The sequence below is a fragment of the Plutella xylostella genome, chromosome 29, assembly GCF_932276165.1.
Source record: "Plutella xylostella chromosome 29, ilPluXylo3.1, whole genome shotgun sequence".
Lineage (NCBI taxonomy): Eukaryota > Metazoa > Arthropoda > Insecta > Lepidoptera > Plutellidae > Plutella > Plutella xylostella.
In genome coordinates, this window is record NC_064009.1 from 3083688 (window position 1) to 3103300 (window position 19613).

At 36.5% G+C, this 19613-nt stretch overlaps 1 protein-coding gene across 1 annotated transcript in view; it reads left to right on the top strand.

Annotated features, from left to right (window-relative positions):
- Positions 1-19613, top strand: part of LOC105385314 — a 206477-nt gene that overhangs the window by 102823 nt on the left and 84041 nt on the right. Inside the window, exons 4-7 of the mRNA XM_048631541.1 lie at positions 2362-2429; positions 5549-6428; positions 7038-7138; positions 14865-15050. Of these exons, the coding sequence (XP_048487498.1) occupies positions 2362-2429; positions 5549-6428; positions 7038-7138; positions 14865-15050 (1235 nt within the window). The remainder of the gene's footprint in view (positions 1-2361; positions 2430-5548; positions 6429-7037; positions 7139-14864; positions 15051-19613) is intronic.

The following is a 19613-nucleotide window of genomic DNA, read 5'->3' on the forward strand; positions in this document are numbered from 1 at the left end:
TACGCATACATGTAGTCCGCGGAACATTACCTATGTAAACAAATTATTGCAAAAAAGGTATACTAAAATGGATAACGTTTTTTTTTTCGCCAATTTCCAATTTACAATAGCTGTTCAGAATGACCCCCTGAGTCACCCCCTTTCAGCTTAGTATACCCTTTGTGCAACATCCTGTAGACATCATTATTATTATTGTCGGCGAATGCTTTCATTAAGTATCTCATGAATCTCCATTCTTTTCAATAGGTAGTTAGGCCTAGTAGCAAGCTTAAGTTACTCCGTTTAATACATACATCATATATTTTAGTAGGTATAGAAGGAAAATCATTCTTTGTCCCATGTCATAATACGATGTGAATGTGTCTCGTGGATGAGAGGACAAGACTTCGATAACAAGAGGATAACTTTTATTCGTAACGCTTAGGTCACGTTCACCGCGAGCTTATTTCAGTATTTATATTGTGTATAATACCTATATTAAATGTCATGGTTTTATCAGGTTTAGTTATGTATGCTTATTGCTTATATTAACTATTACAAAACTAGACAGTACCTAAATCAGCAAAATAAATTTGCTGAAATGTAGGTACCTACAAATACATATTATACCATAATTTAACACATATAAACATCACTACTACTCGTATAACAAACAATTTTAGTTCGCAATTTTTCAAATTTTTTCAAAATAAGCACTACAAGAGAAAAAGGTTTTAGTGCAATCAAACAAAAATGGGTACAACTTAAAGTATTAAATTAATGTGGCTTTATAAACATAGCCTTACATTAACACAATTCATAGAAATGAGCTTTGTCGTCCGAAGCTCGACCGGCGGGCCGGTGGCGGCGTGACCTAGCACAAAGTCTCACAGGCATGGATCCAGAGATACTAAATAGGTGCTAAATAATAATATAAGTAATAGGTACTAGGACGGGTTCCCCTCATCACGCCTAATCTTTATTACCCTAAATTCGTTTCGCATAACTCGTAAGGTCTAAACTTTTTTGGTAGAATCATCACTTCGCCAAGACTTATGTGTCATAAGACTCGTTTCGTCTAAAACTCTTTTGGCACAAACTTGAAACACCTAAGTCTCGTTTGCTCAAATTGTTCGTATTGGTATAATCTTGTTTCTCCTAATATTATCTTAATAAATACTATATTACGCATGTTTTAAATGTACAAATTGTGGTATTTTTCTCCTACATCCCGAAAATCACGATATTGAATGATCAAAATATCGAAAGTGAATGACCATTATAATGATTACAAACGCCATTAAACCCCATGGGATGGAAACCTTAAGATAGTTGCGACGACGAGCAAAGCGAGGAGGAGCAAGTTAGGTGCACATGTTCGTCGAAAGCAAAGCACCAGTTTGCGCTATGTAGGGAGACGCTTCGTCAAAGTTAAAGCCAAATGAATATTAGTAGTTTGTATAAGACAACACACACCGCTATTACTAATAAGTTTATATTATATAAGGTTTTTTATTTTTTATTTAATTTTTTAGTTTTGTTTTACCTATTTGTTATTTTCCTTTTTTTGTTTTTGTGTATTTTTGGTGTGTGGTGCTGGACACCGAATAAATAATTTTAATCTTATCTTTTTTTTATCTTAAGCTATGCCATAGTACTGTTTGGTTATTTGAGATTTGGCCATACCATTATTATGCTAAACAAGACTATGCGAAATAACTTTTTACTAAACGAGATTTATACCATACGATTTTCGGCGAAACGAGACTTTGACCAAACGTTACTATGCAATACGAGATTAGGCAAATAAATCTTAGGCCAAAAAAGGTAGAACCCTTTTCTATCTGGGTGGAGGGCGTCCGTATATACCAAATGCCATGCGGGCAGATAGAACATATTATTTTACAGCCCTTCCCCTTTTAAAGACTTCTGGAGCCGGCCCTGGACCTGGCAATCCCTATTCTTTGTAATGATATCAGACATTTCTTTTCTTGCGCTGACAAGTATAATTTCATAAGCTGATTTCATCCTTTTTGTACAAACGAAATAGGATTATGGTGTTTTCAATGAAATAGAGTTATAATTTACGATTAAATTACCGTCAAAAGAATAATATTTTTCTTTAACTAAAGATAGCGTTATAAAGTAAGCGATATAAGCCGAAAAGTAGTTACATGAGTTCATATACTAGGTATGGAATACTCTCCGCGCTCACACTTTATTTCTTGCGAATTTTCGAAAGTTGTTTAGTAACTGAGGCACCCCATTCCGCGTAACTAGGATTCATTTGGGATTAAATACTTTTTTCTTTGAGATATTAAAAATACTTTTCACGAAATCACAAATTGGTTAAATTGCTAACCTTTTTTTATTTTGTTTCAGGTTACGATATAGAAAAACAACGAGTGCCACCATATACCAAGTGTTCTTTACTAAAATTTTAAGATTAGGTGAGTAATTTGAAACTTTATATTTACATTAACAGCTTTATTTTAATAGCAGCTTTCCGATACCCATATCGTTATAACTCTGCCTAGATTTTGACCGGATAGCTGTGTGTCCATGCCAGTTCTCCACATATATTTTGGACCGCTTTATAAATGCATATAATTTTCATATGAATAGAAAATTTATCTGTTAGACAACTCCTTTAGTACAAAATTAATTACTCAAATTAAAAATTTCCCGAGTATAGTACAACATTAGGACACAAGTCGATCACGTTTGCGGTTTAACAAACGACATTGTCCATCGCCCACACCGTGACCGCAGCCAGCTACCGTGTGTCAGCCACCGCTCTAATTACCAGGCGTTACCAAATGGACTTGTGGTAGTCTCGTTCACTTGTTTAGGCTCGTTTACACTCAATTTTAGATAGGGTAGATTGTTTTCAGTGACTTTCATTTACTGCTGGAACGTAACTGGTTAAATGCTACCCTGTATAGTAGAAAAGTAATTATGACTGTTGGCCCATTTTACACCGTACTTCGGTTCATAGGAATGCTACTTTGATAATTATTATTTGACCATTTGGAACTCAGAAAAACTTTGGGGATCGGTCCTGTGTCACAGTCCGCATTTGCATCTCAATCAGATTGGCAGCCGTGGTCGAAATTTGGCCAGGAGAAATAGTAGTTTATCTTCTCTATGGTACCTACGTATCGTAACAAGCTGAAGCAATATATACTGTAGTGATCTTAAAACCTCTACGTGATACCCAGAGGTAAATTTTCTAACACCAAATGTTTGCATTATTAGTGATTGATTACTTCTGTCCAATCGTTTGAATGAGATGGCCTCTGTGGTGGAATGAGTAGGTCCTTAACTAAAACACACATGTAAACAAAGTTTATGGAGAATAAAATATTATAGCTCGCCACTATCTATTGAGTTTGGTTAGTGTTATTGTGTGTTTCCTGTGTTCCGTGAAAGTTACTATCCCTTATTTTGCTGACTTTTGTTGAAGGGAAAGTTTATATGAGCAATTGTCATTTATTTAGCTTTAGTTGAGGAAGAAACTATGCGCAAACTCGGTCTTGTTTCTAATACATGATCTTGTTTTGAGGAAAAGATGGTAAATTTTATAACTTTGTAAATGCGGATTAAATTGGATTAGGTAACTTTAAATGAAATTTCATACTTCAGATACTTTTAACATATTCTACCTGGTTGGTATATTGTGGTAGGTATTGTAAAGGAAATACAGGGAATGTATTTGACGTATCCATTTATCAGAAAGTCTGGAATACATTGTATCGTGTAAGCAAGGTTCCGCTCCAGGCTCTAACCTGTAAAGGCAGAAACTCGAAGCTTTTCAATACGTTCCCTTTTGTGGAAAATAACCTATGCATGTTTATGTTGTACCTATTGAATAATGGATCCGTCCGATTGAATAGAGTCAGCACAATATAGTACGAGCTTACTAGATGTGTTCGAATATTTATACATACCGTGGTGGAGTTATTTACGACACTGGAAATGGTATGCGAATGTATGACCATGGCGGCCAATCCCCCATTTTATACTTAACGTAGACTAAGCTTAACTTATAGTTTAGATAATCGTGGCTGAATGTGTGCGCAGCTCGAGCAGTACAAACACTACACACCAGCTCTCTCTGTTCAGTCACTCTCATAATGATAACGTAACGTAAGGGACGCATGAGAGAATAGACCGGAAAGACCTAGGGACCGACTACTTTATATACCGCCTTTTCTGTAAGAAGTGGATATGTTATGATTACTTATGACATGAAAGAGTTGGAGAATTCTTTATGTTTGCCTATTATACTAAACCATTACTAAACCTAATTTAAAACGTCTACAGAACTCACACATGTTCTTGTAGGTATGTTTTACGTCCGCCATTTTTCTGCTGTGTTATTTACTCTTGTCATAAGCTATACATCTGCGCAGTTCTTGTGAATGCCTTGTTCCGCTCTTACAAATGATGTTATTAAATATGAATGAAGAGATACATTCCCCTGCGCGGCCAACAGATGTTGTGTTTGGATGAAGCTGGCTGCTTTTATTCAAATAAGACTTTGCATTAGAAACGCGCTGTTATACTCTTTATGTTACGTGATTAATGGCTAGTTTTATTTTTCAAAAAAGTAAATACGGAAGTAAATTTGTTATCCTCATCTTCATTTAACTAAATTTTGATATTATGAATGACTTTATTTATAATTTCTTCACAAGTTCACAGTCATGGCACGTAGAAAAATAATATTCTATCGTCTGTCTGTATCTATAGTAGTTTGCAATAGAATCCAACAATCATGTAAACAAACCAAATTGTCACGATTACTCCGTAATCACATACATTTGACGATCAATTATGAACATAGTCTGATTTCAACGAACGCACCATTGTTTTCACATTATCTTCAACACGATCTAACTTGTATTTATAAGTTAAATTTGTTAAAACATTTTCAACGTAAAAATTTCGAAGTATTTGACAAGCTGTCATCTTAGTTTTTTACTCATCGAACTCTATAAGTCATTGAAAAGTTAGTGTTGTTCGTAATCTGAAGTTATCTTTTATTTTTAAATTAATAAATTATTTTAATTTAATATTATTTGAATACAATAATATTTTTTTTCAAGAGCTTAATATAATTAACCAAAACGAAAAAAGGAAGAGAAAAAAATGAAAAAGCTAGATGGCATTTTAGACACGGCAAGCGATGACACAGTGGTTCCATTTATAATTACGGTCACCGGCGACACTTCTGATAGTGATGATGACGAAGACGAAGATTTAAATATGTTTTACACTTTTTTATATATAATCAGTTTTATTTTATAGTCTATGGCTTATATATTTAATCTAATTAGAACACTATGACATCACTATGGGCATAAACAATACGCTGTCAATGTCAGTCCGCCATATTTGTTTACATGATTGTTGGATTCTATTGCAAACGACTATATAGGTATACCTACTATGGCCAAATTTCTGTGAAAGGGTGGCTATATTTCATGAACTACATCCGACTTTTTCTAACTTCCTTTTACAAAAGACCTGAATCTGTTTACCAAAGCTTTGAACGTTGTTACAGAATGCGCACTACGCTTGCGCTCCATGCGCGCGGGCCGCGTGCACTCCGGGCAGCTGCCCCGCGCCCGTGGCTGCCGGCTGCTGCCCCCGCCCCCCGCGCCCCCGCACGCACTGCTGCTCGAGCTGCACAAGCTCAACGTACCCTGCGCCGCTGGCTTCGTCCGCTTCGCCCCCAACACGCCCCAGCTGTGCGGCAAGTGGGAGCAGATACCCGCCCCCAACAGAAAGTTTATTTACTACTCGGAGTCTAAAAACTCCGCAGTGGAACTCCACGGGCGACCCATGTTCGCCGCCACCTACCGCCTCGTCGACCACTGCCACGACATCCAACTGACCAATCGAAATGGCTCGTTCGAAATCGGACCAACTGACCGTCTGTTCTGCTCCTACACCATCCACCTGCCGTACGGGAGCCGCGTCGCGCTCCGACTGCAGATGGGCACGGGACCAATGATCAACAAGGAAGTAACCACAAAACCCATCCACGAAGACCACCAGATCCTGTGCAAGGGCATGTCGCTCGTGCTAGAAGACGGGGATTCAAAATGGCGGCACTGCTCGCAGCAGGGTGACCCTTTGCGGAGTGTTCAAATAGTGTCGGAAGGGAACTTAGTGCGGTTGAATATAAGTGTGTTAGTGAAGCGTGGTGTCGGCTCGTCCATGTGGCTGAAGGTGTGGTGGATGGAGAAGGCGGTGGACGAGCTGGTGGGCCGCTGCGAGTACGGGTGGGTGTCGCTGGGGGACTTCTGTGTGGCCGCGTTCAGGGAGGCGAAGCGCGCGTGGCGCCAAGCCGAGGCCGAGTGCGTGCGGCTTGGCGGCCATCTTGTCAGCATCATGAACGAGAGGCAACAACATACGTTGGATCAGTTACTCATACACACGTAAGTATTTTAAATTAGAGATTATTTAGTATTTACCATCTGCAACAATATGAAATAGGAAGTCATTTATTAAACCCATATTGAGTAGCGGGACAGCAGAATAAGATAAATCCCAACATACCTATAGTTATGTATTAGTGTTATCGGATCATTGAAAGTAATTTTCACAGTATTTCAGGTAACTAAGTGAGATGTATATAGTATATACTTACGTATAATAAACTGTCCACATTTGATCATGCGTGCTCATCTTAAATACCTGATAAAATGGGTGGCTACGCGAGCCACGCAACCCTCCAGTTGTGATTCAAGCTTTGTTCAACAGATGATAATACTGAAGTGTATGGATAGACCAGCATAATATTATTCAGTCAGACAAATTATCCTTTGTATTCGGCAGTCACGATATTAACCACCATTGTCCACCAGAGCTAAGACGGCTAGCAAAGCGGTGTGCAAGGTAAAAATTAACCAATGAGATGGCATAAAAAGTCCGCTAATGCAATTTGCGCTCCGCTCATTAGATGATTTTGGCCTCGCACACCGCTCCGCTACCCGCTCCGTAGTGGTGGACAGGTACGTGAAAACCTATAAATGTATCTCCGTCAGGCCGGGCGCGGGCGTGGACGACGTGTACTGGGTGGGCGCGACGGACGCGCTGCACGAGGGCGAGTTCCGCTGGTCCAACGGACTCTCCTTCTCCTACGCACGTGAGTAAACTCTATTTGTCTTAACATACACCCTTTTTTGCCTACTGAGTAGAGTGACGAGACAGTATCCTCAGCCGATCCTCAATCAATGAATGGCTAGCAATTGACCGAGTGCTCTGTACACTGTCTCTAGAGTGGCTACGGCGTCACTGACTCAGCTAAAGGGGTAAGTAATACGAGGTATAAAAACGAATGGTATAACATTCACAAGGTATACGCCCATATTATATAAATTTATTAAGTATAACGATCACTGTGCATAACAAACGAAAGGCATAATTACTAAATACATAATTTCGTAAAGAATAACGTTCAAAAAGTATAATTTCAATTGATATAACGATTAAAATGCATAACGTTCATAATATATAACGTTTATAACATATATTCTACAACGGATATAATTATCATAATGTATAATGCACAAAAAGTATAAAAGATTGTCGTATCGTATTTTCATTATTATTGACATTATGTGGGGGAACGCTCCGCTCCGCTTCGCTGCGCTCCGCTTTAGTTTCGACGAACATGTGCACCTAACACGCTCCTCCTCGCTTTGCTCGTCGTCGCACCTATCTTTAGGTTTTGGTACTAGGGGTTTTGACATTATTATTATTATTGGCGCTATGTGGGGAGACGCTCCGCTTTAGTTTCGACGAACATGTGCACCTAACACGCTCCTCCTCGCTTTGCTCGTCGTCGCACCTATCTTTAGGTTTTGGTACTAGGGGTTTTGACATTATTATTATTATTGGCGCTATGTGGGGAGACGCTCCGCTCCGCTTCGCTGCGCTCCGCTCCGCTTCGCTGCGCTCCGCTTTGGTTTCGACGAACATGTGCACCTAACACGCTCCTCCTCGCTTTGCTCGTCGTCGCACCTATCTTTAGGTTTTGGTGCTAGGGGGTTTGACGGCGTTGGGTAATTAGAAACAGATTAGGTTATGTGTTAGTATGTTTTATGAACTTTATACTAAATGATAGTATATATTTTAAACGATATACGTAATGTATGTTATACGAATTGATATTAGTCCTCGTAAGTATTATATATTTTGATTTTATATAAAATGTACATTATACCAATTGAATCTTATACCTTATGAAAATATAGATTTTGTTGTTATACGTAACGTTCATTATATGTTGTGAACGTTATTAATGTGAAATTATACATTTCGTTTTTATACGTCGCAATACGCACCCCAGCTAAAGTAGCTGGCACACCGTCACAATCCGGTCTCTTAAGCCTGATTATACCAACCTAGTAAAGTGGCCGAGACAGTATCCTCGGCCGATCACTCTTTCAATTGCTAGGTGTTCGTTGGCCGATGATCGGCGAGGATACTGTCTCGCCACTCTACAGGTGTAATCAGGTTATACCTATGCGTTGGAACGTGACGCATCAGTCTTTAATGGTATTTAATTTTCATCCAAACGTGAGTATTCCTTATTCACTTTTATAATGCGGATATTTCTACGCTGTGAAATACCGTACCTATTTTACAAGCACCAATGGAATTTGATGATAAGCTAATTTGGCTGTAAAACCTTCTGCAAATTACATGGATATTAGGCATTTCACTTTTATTACTCGACTCGAATTCATCTAGCGATGAACAGTCGGTTTATGTTAATCATCTAGATTATATATAAAAGATAAAGATAAAAATTCTTTATTCGGTGTCCAGCACCACACGCCAACAATACACAAGAAAATACACAAAAACAAAAAAAAAGAAAGGAAAATAACAAATAGGTAAAACAAAACAAACAAAAAAAAATATTATACATAAATATATATGATACTTAAATACCATTAGTAAATACATATCATAAGTATATATACATAATGTAATAATATTGGATTTAAGTAGTATACATTTTTTTATAAATAAAATTAGAGAGAAATTGTGGGTATGAATAGAAAAGAACTCCTGACCCCCCTCAGAAGCATTGTTACTATGTGAGGGGGGTCAGGTTTCTCTGCACCTGACCGTACAACAACCAAGTCTCCGTTCGATAAAATCACCGTGGCCCTGTTTAGGCACTTAACTACGAGTACTGAAATAAATCCGCGTTCAAAACATCAAATAAAACAAATCCCGTAGGTAATGGCACTATAATGCTGTAACGTGTGAATAATAATCGTAAATATCTGGAGATGTTTCTCGTTCACTTTATAGCTGTAACCGAAAGTGAACCGCGGGACGCCCCTATATCTGCCGCAATTGCTATTAACGCAAGTTATGTACTCCGAGATTTAGGAGTTAATCCTTGAGTCTACCGTGAATGGCTGTTTCATTTATTACCATCTTGCGAAACAGAGGGTTTTAGATTGACGTGAGTGTTTGTTCTTCAATATTTTTTTTATTATTGAGTCTGCAACCGCATGGAAGGCGCTGTCAATAGAAAAGAATCTCCCGCTAAGTACTTATATAGCCTCTCTTTCAGCTTTAATTAATAAATACTACCTATCTATAAATAATACAAAAATACGAGTATTGATTTTTTCTACGAAGAGGAAAATAAATTCCATTATGAAATCTTTCAGTAAATGAGGAAATGAAATAATATGTGAGCTTGGCCTTCATTGCACTCAAATTACTCAGGGGAATGGGTAGAAGGCGGCTTAAATATTTCATCACCATTTATATGTGATTTTCAGTGGATGACCATTTTACAATGAATAACAATAACAAAGTGGTATTTGACATTGACATCCACCTATTATGTTAACGATCGATGGTTTTCAGAATAGTTAATTTAGTTTCATGCATTTTGTCGTTTGTAAACGACTGTCGTTTGTTACTGACAACAAATACGTGTATCTTTTATGGAGCGAAAAATGGAAAAGTTCCATAATAGCACCAAATTTCTCCTAAACGGATAAGGTTAGCTTAATGACGCCGTCTCTTTTATGCCGTTACCTACTTTTAAATGAAATCTTTAAAAAACTTCGGGCTTTTTGGTGTAGGAATTTTTTTAAATAAACTTTTTTATTGCTTGCGAGTACATAATTCGTCATATTCGCTCAATTTCTGATTTAACTACTTGTGTATGGCGCTCTGCTACCTCAAACGTAGGTATTCACGGAGTGTATTGTATGAATCAGGGCTTTGTACGCCAGATGAATACAAAATAAGTTTGCGAAAACCACTGCGGGGCTAAAAGTCGCTAAAGAGTATTGCTTTGTGGTTCCTCAGGTAAAATTATCATACATAAGAGGTTAAAAAAAATTGGATATAGTTAAGTATAGACATAGTTTGTTTACATCTTAATAGTTATGATTAAAAACAAACCGATAGGTATACACATTATTCGATAGGTATATAAACTTTCTAAAGAAAGCTGTTTACAAAACAAGGTTTCACGTTGCCCATCAAAATGAGACATTTACTCTACGGAACCCCGTCGCGTGATCTTCAATTGTTTATGTTATTTTGTTAACGTTTCGCTGAGCGAGCTCACGAGGGATCCACATTGTAATGCAACCTTCATGGAGCTGGCAAATTCGCTAACTATTTATTATACAGTTGGGACTCGTTTGCGCTAAAGTAAAAGAAATGAAAGCTAAGCTAATGTAATGTTATAAAGCACAATACTTATTGGTTTCTTCTTTTCGTATTCTCTACAATAACGTGACTTTATAAGTTTATATTAAGTACTTTAGTGTAGATGTAAAAAGTTTTTTATTTAAATAAAATTTAAGTATTTAAGTATCATTAAAGATAAATTTGATAAATTTCCACGTCATCGAACCAAAGACTGTTAAGAATGGCGATCTGACTCACCATCTTTCGGCTTTTAATATAACTTTTGATGTATAAGTTATTGTCAGCAGCAGACCTATGCATACGACTAGCTTTACCGCGATCCTGCTGTCAAGTTGCCTGTCTGTCAGTTGCTGTCAGTTTCAACCCCGCTCGGTTGGTACCGCTGAAGTTTTTAACGATCTCGTTAATCTTACGAGAGTTTTGTTTCTCACAATCCGCTTAGCTACAAAAGATTAATTTACAAGATATAATTAATTACTTTCTCTGATGATAAAGTACGGTATAGATAATTGCTGCGTAATTTTGTTAGTTAAAGAGTTGTTTTAGTTTAGTTTTGGTTTGGTTGTCTTTGAGAAAATTATTTGAGTTTGTGTTGATTTAAGATTCGTCTCACGTTTTTACTTCTTCTACGCGCGTACAGTCCAATTTGAAGCGTATATTAGCGTGAAAACCCAAATTATTTAATAATTTAGATGAACGTTACAAAATATTCTTACATAAGGCGAGAATACAAGCTATGTCTGACTTGCACATTACTTAGTAAGGAATAAAACTGAACATGTAATTCATATCTGTATTATGTACATATATGTACATATAATACCTATTTATTTAAAAAGCAAGTGAATGAAACTATTACTTACTAAATATTTTTAAATCCCAGTAGTTATAAACTATACCACATATTCTATTATAACTAACTACTTCAAAAAAAACATTATACACAGGCCGATCTAGCTAAAGCAGTTATTATTCTTAGTTCTTTACCCATAATTCCTCAAGTATTTCCCTCAACTCCATTAGCTGTAGTTCTCAAGACGGCCTCGTCGGTACCGGACTCGCTTTAATTACTTTCTTGTTTAAACAGATGACTGGCTCGCCATTCATTTCACAAGCAAAAGTTTCTAGTTACAGGTAATGTTGGTACTCTAATATTAACTTATAATTAGTATCTGTAGAGGCGGTAGCTTAGTCGGGTAACGCGAGAGAGTATAGGTTCAAATCATCAAAAAAAAAAACATTTTCCATAGAAACTTTGTTAGTCACGTGACTTTTTTACTATGGAAAATTAATTTTATTTTTCGCGAATTTCCAAATTCTGATTTCAGTTTCTTTTTTCTCTTATATATACAATGCTGCACATATAGGTTTCGGCTTAGTATATCAATTTTGCAACACCCTGTATATTACGGCCTCTTTATAATATACACTGCCATCCGAGTGTTGTAGCGCTGCTTGGGAGAGGCCTATGTGACGTGCGTAGTGGACTATTACGGACTGATGATACGATCTACGTCTTACGGTGAGAAAAAATATTGCTTGGAAACCAGCGTAGTAGTGTAAATAAATAAGAAGAGTACGACCAGTGATACTTGCTGTAGGAAAACATAAGTTCTTGTTTGGACCGGGTATTACATATGTATTTATGGAGCTGCCACACAGAAAAGATAGAAACAGGAATTATGGGTCAAGTTGCAAAATATGTAAATGTTAATTAAAAATTATATCATATTACTTCCACCGTAGATTTGAAGTATACCTCATTTAACAAAATAAGAAGTTTTTGCATTTGGTATCTTATTTGAATCAGAATTAAAATCTTTATGGAGAGAACTTAAAAATATTGAAGTTATTTTGTATTTCACTGTAGTCTATTTTGTTATAAAAAGTTTTAATTTAGTCTAGACAACCGTCTGCCGTGTGCCGTCAGCACAATAAATGAGAAACAACAAGATAAGCCATAAAGAAATAATAGGTCATGAAACTTTACATTTTCATAAACTTAACAAAATGTTCATTTGGAAAATATACAACTTCCATAAATGATACCTACACGTTCTGAGTCAATTTTGTATATTTATTTGTATAAAGGTATATTCTATCAGTTGAAACTTCGTTTATTATACTATATTTTTTCTATTGTTTATTTTATTGAAAACTTAGACTAACGTGAATCCCTGGAGCAACAGATGTTTGTTTCTAGCCCGGATAGTTGTATTCCGTCCTGTGGGATAGAACGAGGTACAAACAAGTGGAATGAAAACAAAGGATTTTCATATGCAATTGGTTCAGCAATTTTTCATAAATTTCAAACGGGATTTTAACAGCAAAATGCAAGACACAGGCTATATCTGGATTTTATGGTAGTCAGATGATCTTAGGTTGATGGATATTCAAACTCCAAAAACCTATTCACGCAAAAAATCTAAACGTATTAAGATAAAACTTTACAGATTAACGACTAAAAGCCACTTATTATTTTGAAATATTCATTGTAAGTGAGTCATACAATAAGATACATCCTAGTGATGACCTGAATAATGCATAGCATATGACTATTTAAGTTTTTTCATAAAATACTATCTAAAAAGCCGATCAAAATAGATTCCATTTAGTCCTAAACTAATAATATAATAATAAAAAATAATTCAGTTCTTTCAATAATTTTAATGGACTAAGTACCAATAAGTTATATGTAGGTAACAAGAGTAATATTGCTACCACACATTCACCGCCTACCATTCATATTGTTGGAAATTCGATTACTCATTTACCTTTCAACAGATAATGTTCGAGGCCCGAGTCGGTGTGGGTAATTTATTTAATTTATTTCTGTCTGAGCACTTTATGTATAAGATAAATGAGTCTGGTTTAGGTTACTATCAAGATCGCTTGCGACGTTTGTAATCAAATTACGAGATAGGCAAAATGAAACGCTGTTTTATGCAGGGTTTGTCGACTTTCTAGCATCCGATGAATGATTTTCTAGAATAAAGCTTATTTAAAACTGAACATGACGGGCGATTATTGAAAAAAAAATATCACCCCATGAATGTGGCTGACCCTCTGACCAGCAGCGATATTCTCAATCGCCAAAAAAGATGAACTACTAACTATAAGTATTCAATTTGACTAGATGAAAAAAACACATTTTGATTAACTGATGTATTTTTGCGCTAACTATGTACCTACTTACAATGCAGCTGCTTAGTTTTATAGTTTTAATAATGTGGGCTAAAAGTTATTAAAGCTAAAATCCAAACAAAGCTTGTAAGACTACTTACTGGCAACTTATTATCAGTCTGTGTTACTTGTTTATTTTAAACTTTAGCAGGCTTTGGATACAGGAGTTTATGTAGCTGCTCTGTTCCAACCCCTGCTCTATTTAAGCATGTGTCCCTATTGTCTATGATCTATTCCAGGAGTGGGAATATCCATGGATAAATTATTACATCTAACAAATGAACATCTATCTACCTTTCGTAGCGGTTCATCCGTGAACGTTTCAGGAAAGCGTGTAACCCGTCGCAAGTGCCTTCTTGGAACTCGGGTTTAGGTGAACCTCTTATACCCTACTTAACTACCCAAAGCGGGTGCATCAGGTGGTTTTACTACATTAAGTTCCAATTTCTCCATTCTCGGTTAGAGCATAACCAGGGAGTAGTGGTTAACTTTTGACACATATGTCATGAATTTTATATGGAGATGACGTTTAATTTATAAATCAATCCCTGTCGGTTAGATAACCGACAATGGAGAAATTGGCACTTAAGATATTGTGTTATACGGTTATGTTAATCTGGTTTCTTCATACAAATTTGTCAATTTTATTATTTTTTACTTCAAGAACGTACAACTGATTGTGTCATGAATTACCACCACCACTCACGGTGAAGGAAAACATCGTGAGGAAACCTTCCTATCTAAATTTAGTACATCTAGATGAACCCACCAACCTACAGTGGACCAAAGTAGTGGGAAATGATTTTCACAGCTTTAAAATTTGTTAAGTATATTATTGTAAGGTAAGCACCGCTGGTTAGTCGAATAGAGGCATTCAACTCTAATGGTTATTTCTCTTGTCCCCCACTACCTCGTCCCAACACACCGTAGCTTACAAAATTAGAATTTGTTTCTTCAGAATCGACATCAATATTTACTTCTCTTCACAGACTGGTACCCGGGCTGGCGCAAGCACAGCAGTCAACCCAACGACGACGGCATGTCGGGGCAGGACTGCGTGGAGGCGCGGCGCGAGTTCCCCCCGCGCCCCGCGCCCGCCGCGCCCACCTTCATGTGGAACGACCGCGGCTGCCGAGAGCATAACTACTATGTGTGCGAGAAGCCGAGTGTTGACGGTGAGTTGGTTTGTAGCTATAGCTTAAACCATCTGTGGCTAAATATTGCGCGGCATTTAAGCGCAGCGGTAGAATTTAAGCGGTAGTTTTTGCTGAATAACAATCTCCTAACGAAAGTATAGTCACTTATATAAATACGAGTACTATTGACATTTACATAAATAACAGAGTTAATTATTATATTATTATAAACAATATAAAGAATCCTATTCGCCTCTATTAACCCTAAATAATTTATTTATTAATCCCTAACTCTAAAACTAACTAATATAAAATTAAACTAAAAAGAAGATGCTGGCCAGATCGCTGCCACTGTCGGGTAGGGTACTTTTTACTTTGCGGCGCCGTAATAAACCATGGGTTTCCGCACATAGCGCTTCAGTTATAAACACTAGAGCTAGACTAGGTTTTGTCACCGTGGAGAAAGAAATATGCAGTAAGTTAGTTGTCAGTCGCGAGACAATACACACACGCATATTACCTATAGGACACCCCTCATGCAATATGGCAAATAATAGAGGTGATAAGTTATGTGCAGTAATAAACATGGAAATAATATATACATATATATGGAAATAATAGACAAGAACAGGCAAAAATTAGTTTAAAAAAAATATGTAGCATCAAAAGTCCACCACCAAACCAAAACACTCATAACAAGATAACATTACCCTCCTCCTTCGGCAGTCGGGTAAAAAAATGCTTAATATTTCCTTAAGTCTTTAAGATCCATCTTCTGCCACAGGGTTTCTGTAGAGCTCTATTCGTTTGTTAAAGCAATGGTTGTTAAAAGGTTAAAACGTCACAGCATGGCCCAGTGACTTTGTGCATAGGGAAATAGCACTAGAACCTAGAGCTTGCACAATTTGCTTCACTTTAGGTGCACTGAGCTGGGAATGCAAATGTCTTTTGAGGGTTAACTGTTGAATCAAAAAGAGCTACAACCAAGCTGTTGAATATTTTTAAATTAGGAATATTTGTTTTCATTTCCGGCTAATATTGAAGATACAATGGCTGAAAAGTCTTCAAAGACTTTACTCAATTCGTTTTTTTTACTATTCATATTTGATCATGAAAGGTTCCAATGCTATGGAGTGAGCCAGGTGCAAGCACTATAACAATGGAACAACTTTTTACTTTGCTACGAAGGCTGGTCTACGCCGCGCCGTAGCATTTTACTACGAGCTACGATGCTACGGCGTCGTAGCACCTTGCTACGAAACATTTGTAGGGTTTTAAAATACCGACTTATCTAATTGTACTAATTATCAACACTACATACGTTATTATAATAGTTTCGATTACGTACATGGATTCATTGTTTCCATGTTGTGATATTTTCGTAATCGATATTTTGTTTTTTACTTACTTTTTGTAACCTATAACTGACATTGAAGACTAATAAACTTATGTACATAGCCACATTTTCTATTAAACAACATTTTCCCTATTATTATATACCAAATTCATATAGTAAATTACACCAGCGCAGTACCCACCCACCAAAAACCAACCGCAATCATTTTAAATTTGAACGCTAAATCCTCGTCTAACTCGTCGCAGTAATCATCATTTCAACCCCGAATAAGATAGGCCTACTCCGGTTTTACAAAAAAGTATGCATTCAAAGCTTTCCTTGACTTAAGTGATATCAATGTAAGCGGTAACGATGCGTATTCGATACCGTATGCGGTCAACTTAGGTCAGAATAGGTCTTGCCAATTTCCTTCGTCATGTAAATTACAATGACTATACACAGATCGGGGTTAAACGAAAGAGATACAAACACTAACCATCATATAGTAATTTTTTGTACGTTATGTATTTAAAGTAGCTTTAACCCTTTCATAGCTGGTGGTGGGACCCAAGGCCGGGTTTACAAACCCCGCCCACGCCGAGTGGTCTGTCAGACAACATTGTCATGAGGACGTGATTAAACGGTTTACGAGTCGTGCAACTATGCAATCTTCTTTTTTAGGGTTAATCGGGGTGCCGGCGGGATAACGTTATAACGAGACCGCTGTAGGTCTCCTTAATGAAGTTCATGAAAAGGAAAATCGGTAGTACGCGGGTATGTTATGTTTTTCTAATATTTTGATACAAAATAAAGATTGTATCGAAAATTGATTTCAAAAAATGATTTCTTTCTATAACTGTGGCCACAGCCACTAAAGATAAATAACATTCTAAATGATGAACTGATTTAAATGTATTTTGTTTTGAATCAGATTATATGAATTCATTTTAATAGGTTAAGTGCCAATTTCTCCATTGTTGGTTATCTAACCGACAGGGATTGATTTATAAATTAAACGTCATCTCAATATAAAATTCATGACAGATGTGTCAAAAGTTAACCACTACTCCCTGGTTATGCTCTAATCGAGCATGGAGAAATTGGCACTAATCATGGTCAATGGGATTTTCCAGGACTTCCGAAGGATTACCCAACATATTGCAAGACTGAACAATACAATATCATGGTATCTATAGGTGTAATACCCCGTAAAGGGTCTGATATCCCTCGGTCGAAGGTCAACGTCTGAGAACCCTATATTATTCTTGGTAATAGCGTATTTAAGTCGACTATGCATTTCATAATGGCCGGCGTAATGGCCACCCTGGGTGCCGGTATACACGTGCAGAAAGTAAAAACTTTTACGTTGACAATGCAATATTATGAGAAAATACAGTGCAACCGGGACATTTGTGTTTTTTTAATGCTTAGAATAAACATAGGTATTATAGGTAGGATTTACAAAGTATGTTTTGTTTCATTCGCTTCAAATAATTAACCCACACTCGCGGGATAAAAAGCAGCATATTATGTGGTAATCTGATTATACTACGGTATTTATTGGTTTCTGTAATTTTGGTCTATGCAAATCAGCTTAGTAATCTTTGCGAGAAAGGGTCTGCGGACTTCTTCTTCCAGCCACTACCGGCTACCTGTCTGAGGTCGTCGATCCTTTGACATGGAGAGAATATCACAATACATTTGCTTGTTGGTGGACTCCATTCAAAAACTCGTCTACCCCAATGCCTTGGACAGCAACATCAAATTGTTTATGAAAATAATTAAGGCATGTTGTCGAAACATAATTTCAATTTCCCAGTAGCATTGAAACTGAAAACCCAATTTCAATCTCTAATTAAAGCAATAAGTTACTGTGATAGAGTTCCACATAAACCAACATCGCCGTAAAGTTTACCCCCTTGGCAAAGTTAACCTGTAAACTGAATTAGCCCGTTCCGTGGCTCTTTCATGAGCGAGTACCTTTTCATTGGATTTTGAAATTTAAACTTGGATTCACTCGACGCCAGGCGCCCCGCTAACGACCAATAAGGGAAATCTCTATTGTGAAATACATGAATAGACTACGTATGTATTAGATAGTTTTAGCTACGAGTATACTTTGATTTTAAAGTGCTTTTATAAAGTCTTGGCATCTTAGCTTTAATGCCTCACTGAAAAATCTGTGTAATGGTTTGTAACTCTGTTTTAAATGCCAAGCGATCTGTTTTTTTATTTGCTCAACTCAGTTAAAATAATATCACACTACCTTATAAAATAATTAACCCGACTGTGCAGTCCGTAACTAGGTCACTCTACACCTACAAGTAGGTACTCCCGGAGTCAAAGTGATGTGACTGGATCCGTGCGCTGTTTGCAATTATCGAAATTGGATTTATATTGTGTGTATAAGTACAGCCTCATTTTAGGGTTAAATAAAGGTGTGGCAGTAAATGCTGTTTAGTTTAAAGAATAGGAAACTTTACACCACGTTAATATTAAGGTTTTTTTTAATTGGTTAGTTTTTTATGAGATGTTGAAGTTTGAATATTTTTAAAAGATAAATACTGTAATTCTAATACTTTTTACGATTTATAATCATTAATTTTACAATTAAAACACAGTCATGATTATTATTGCTAAGTTAACAAATTAGTAAGTTCGTTAGAATTTTATACTCAAAATTATAAAAATCCTTTTTTGTGCTAACTTTTAAAACGTGAGACTTAATTACTCGACTTAAAAAGTGACTGCATATTTTGCTCTAACTAGCTTTGTTCCTAAAATATTTATGCTTTAGAGGCTTTATTTATGGACGGACTTATAATAAGTATGTTTACTATATACACTTTTTCATGTTAAACTTATTTTCTAAATAATAGGTTTGTTTCATGTCCATCGTAAAGAGGGCAATATAAGTTCCGAAGTAACCTTCATTAGAACAATAATCACTTTGAAACAAACTAACAACAACATTTCCAACTTATTTATTTTTCCACTTATAACCACTGAAACAATGTTTGGTACGCCTACTCGAAATAATTCTTCATGATTTTTCAGAAGACATTTCCAAATACTAAACAAAACTTTCAAAGAAACTATGTATTGGTATTTTCAGCCAGATTGTGAAGATATTCTAGAAACTCTAGTTTCTAAGAATTGATAAGTCAGGTAGGTACTTATCAAAAGTTGTTAGTTCTAATCCTGTATGTATTAGGGCCTGAACATAAACATATTTTTCTGTAAAGGCAGTAAGAAATTCTTATTTT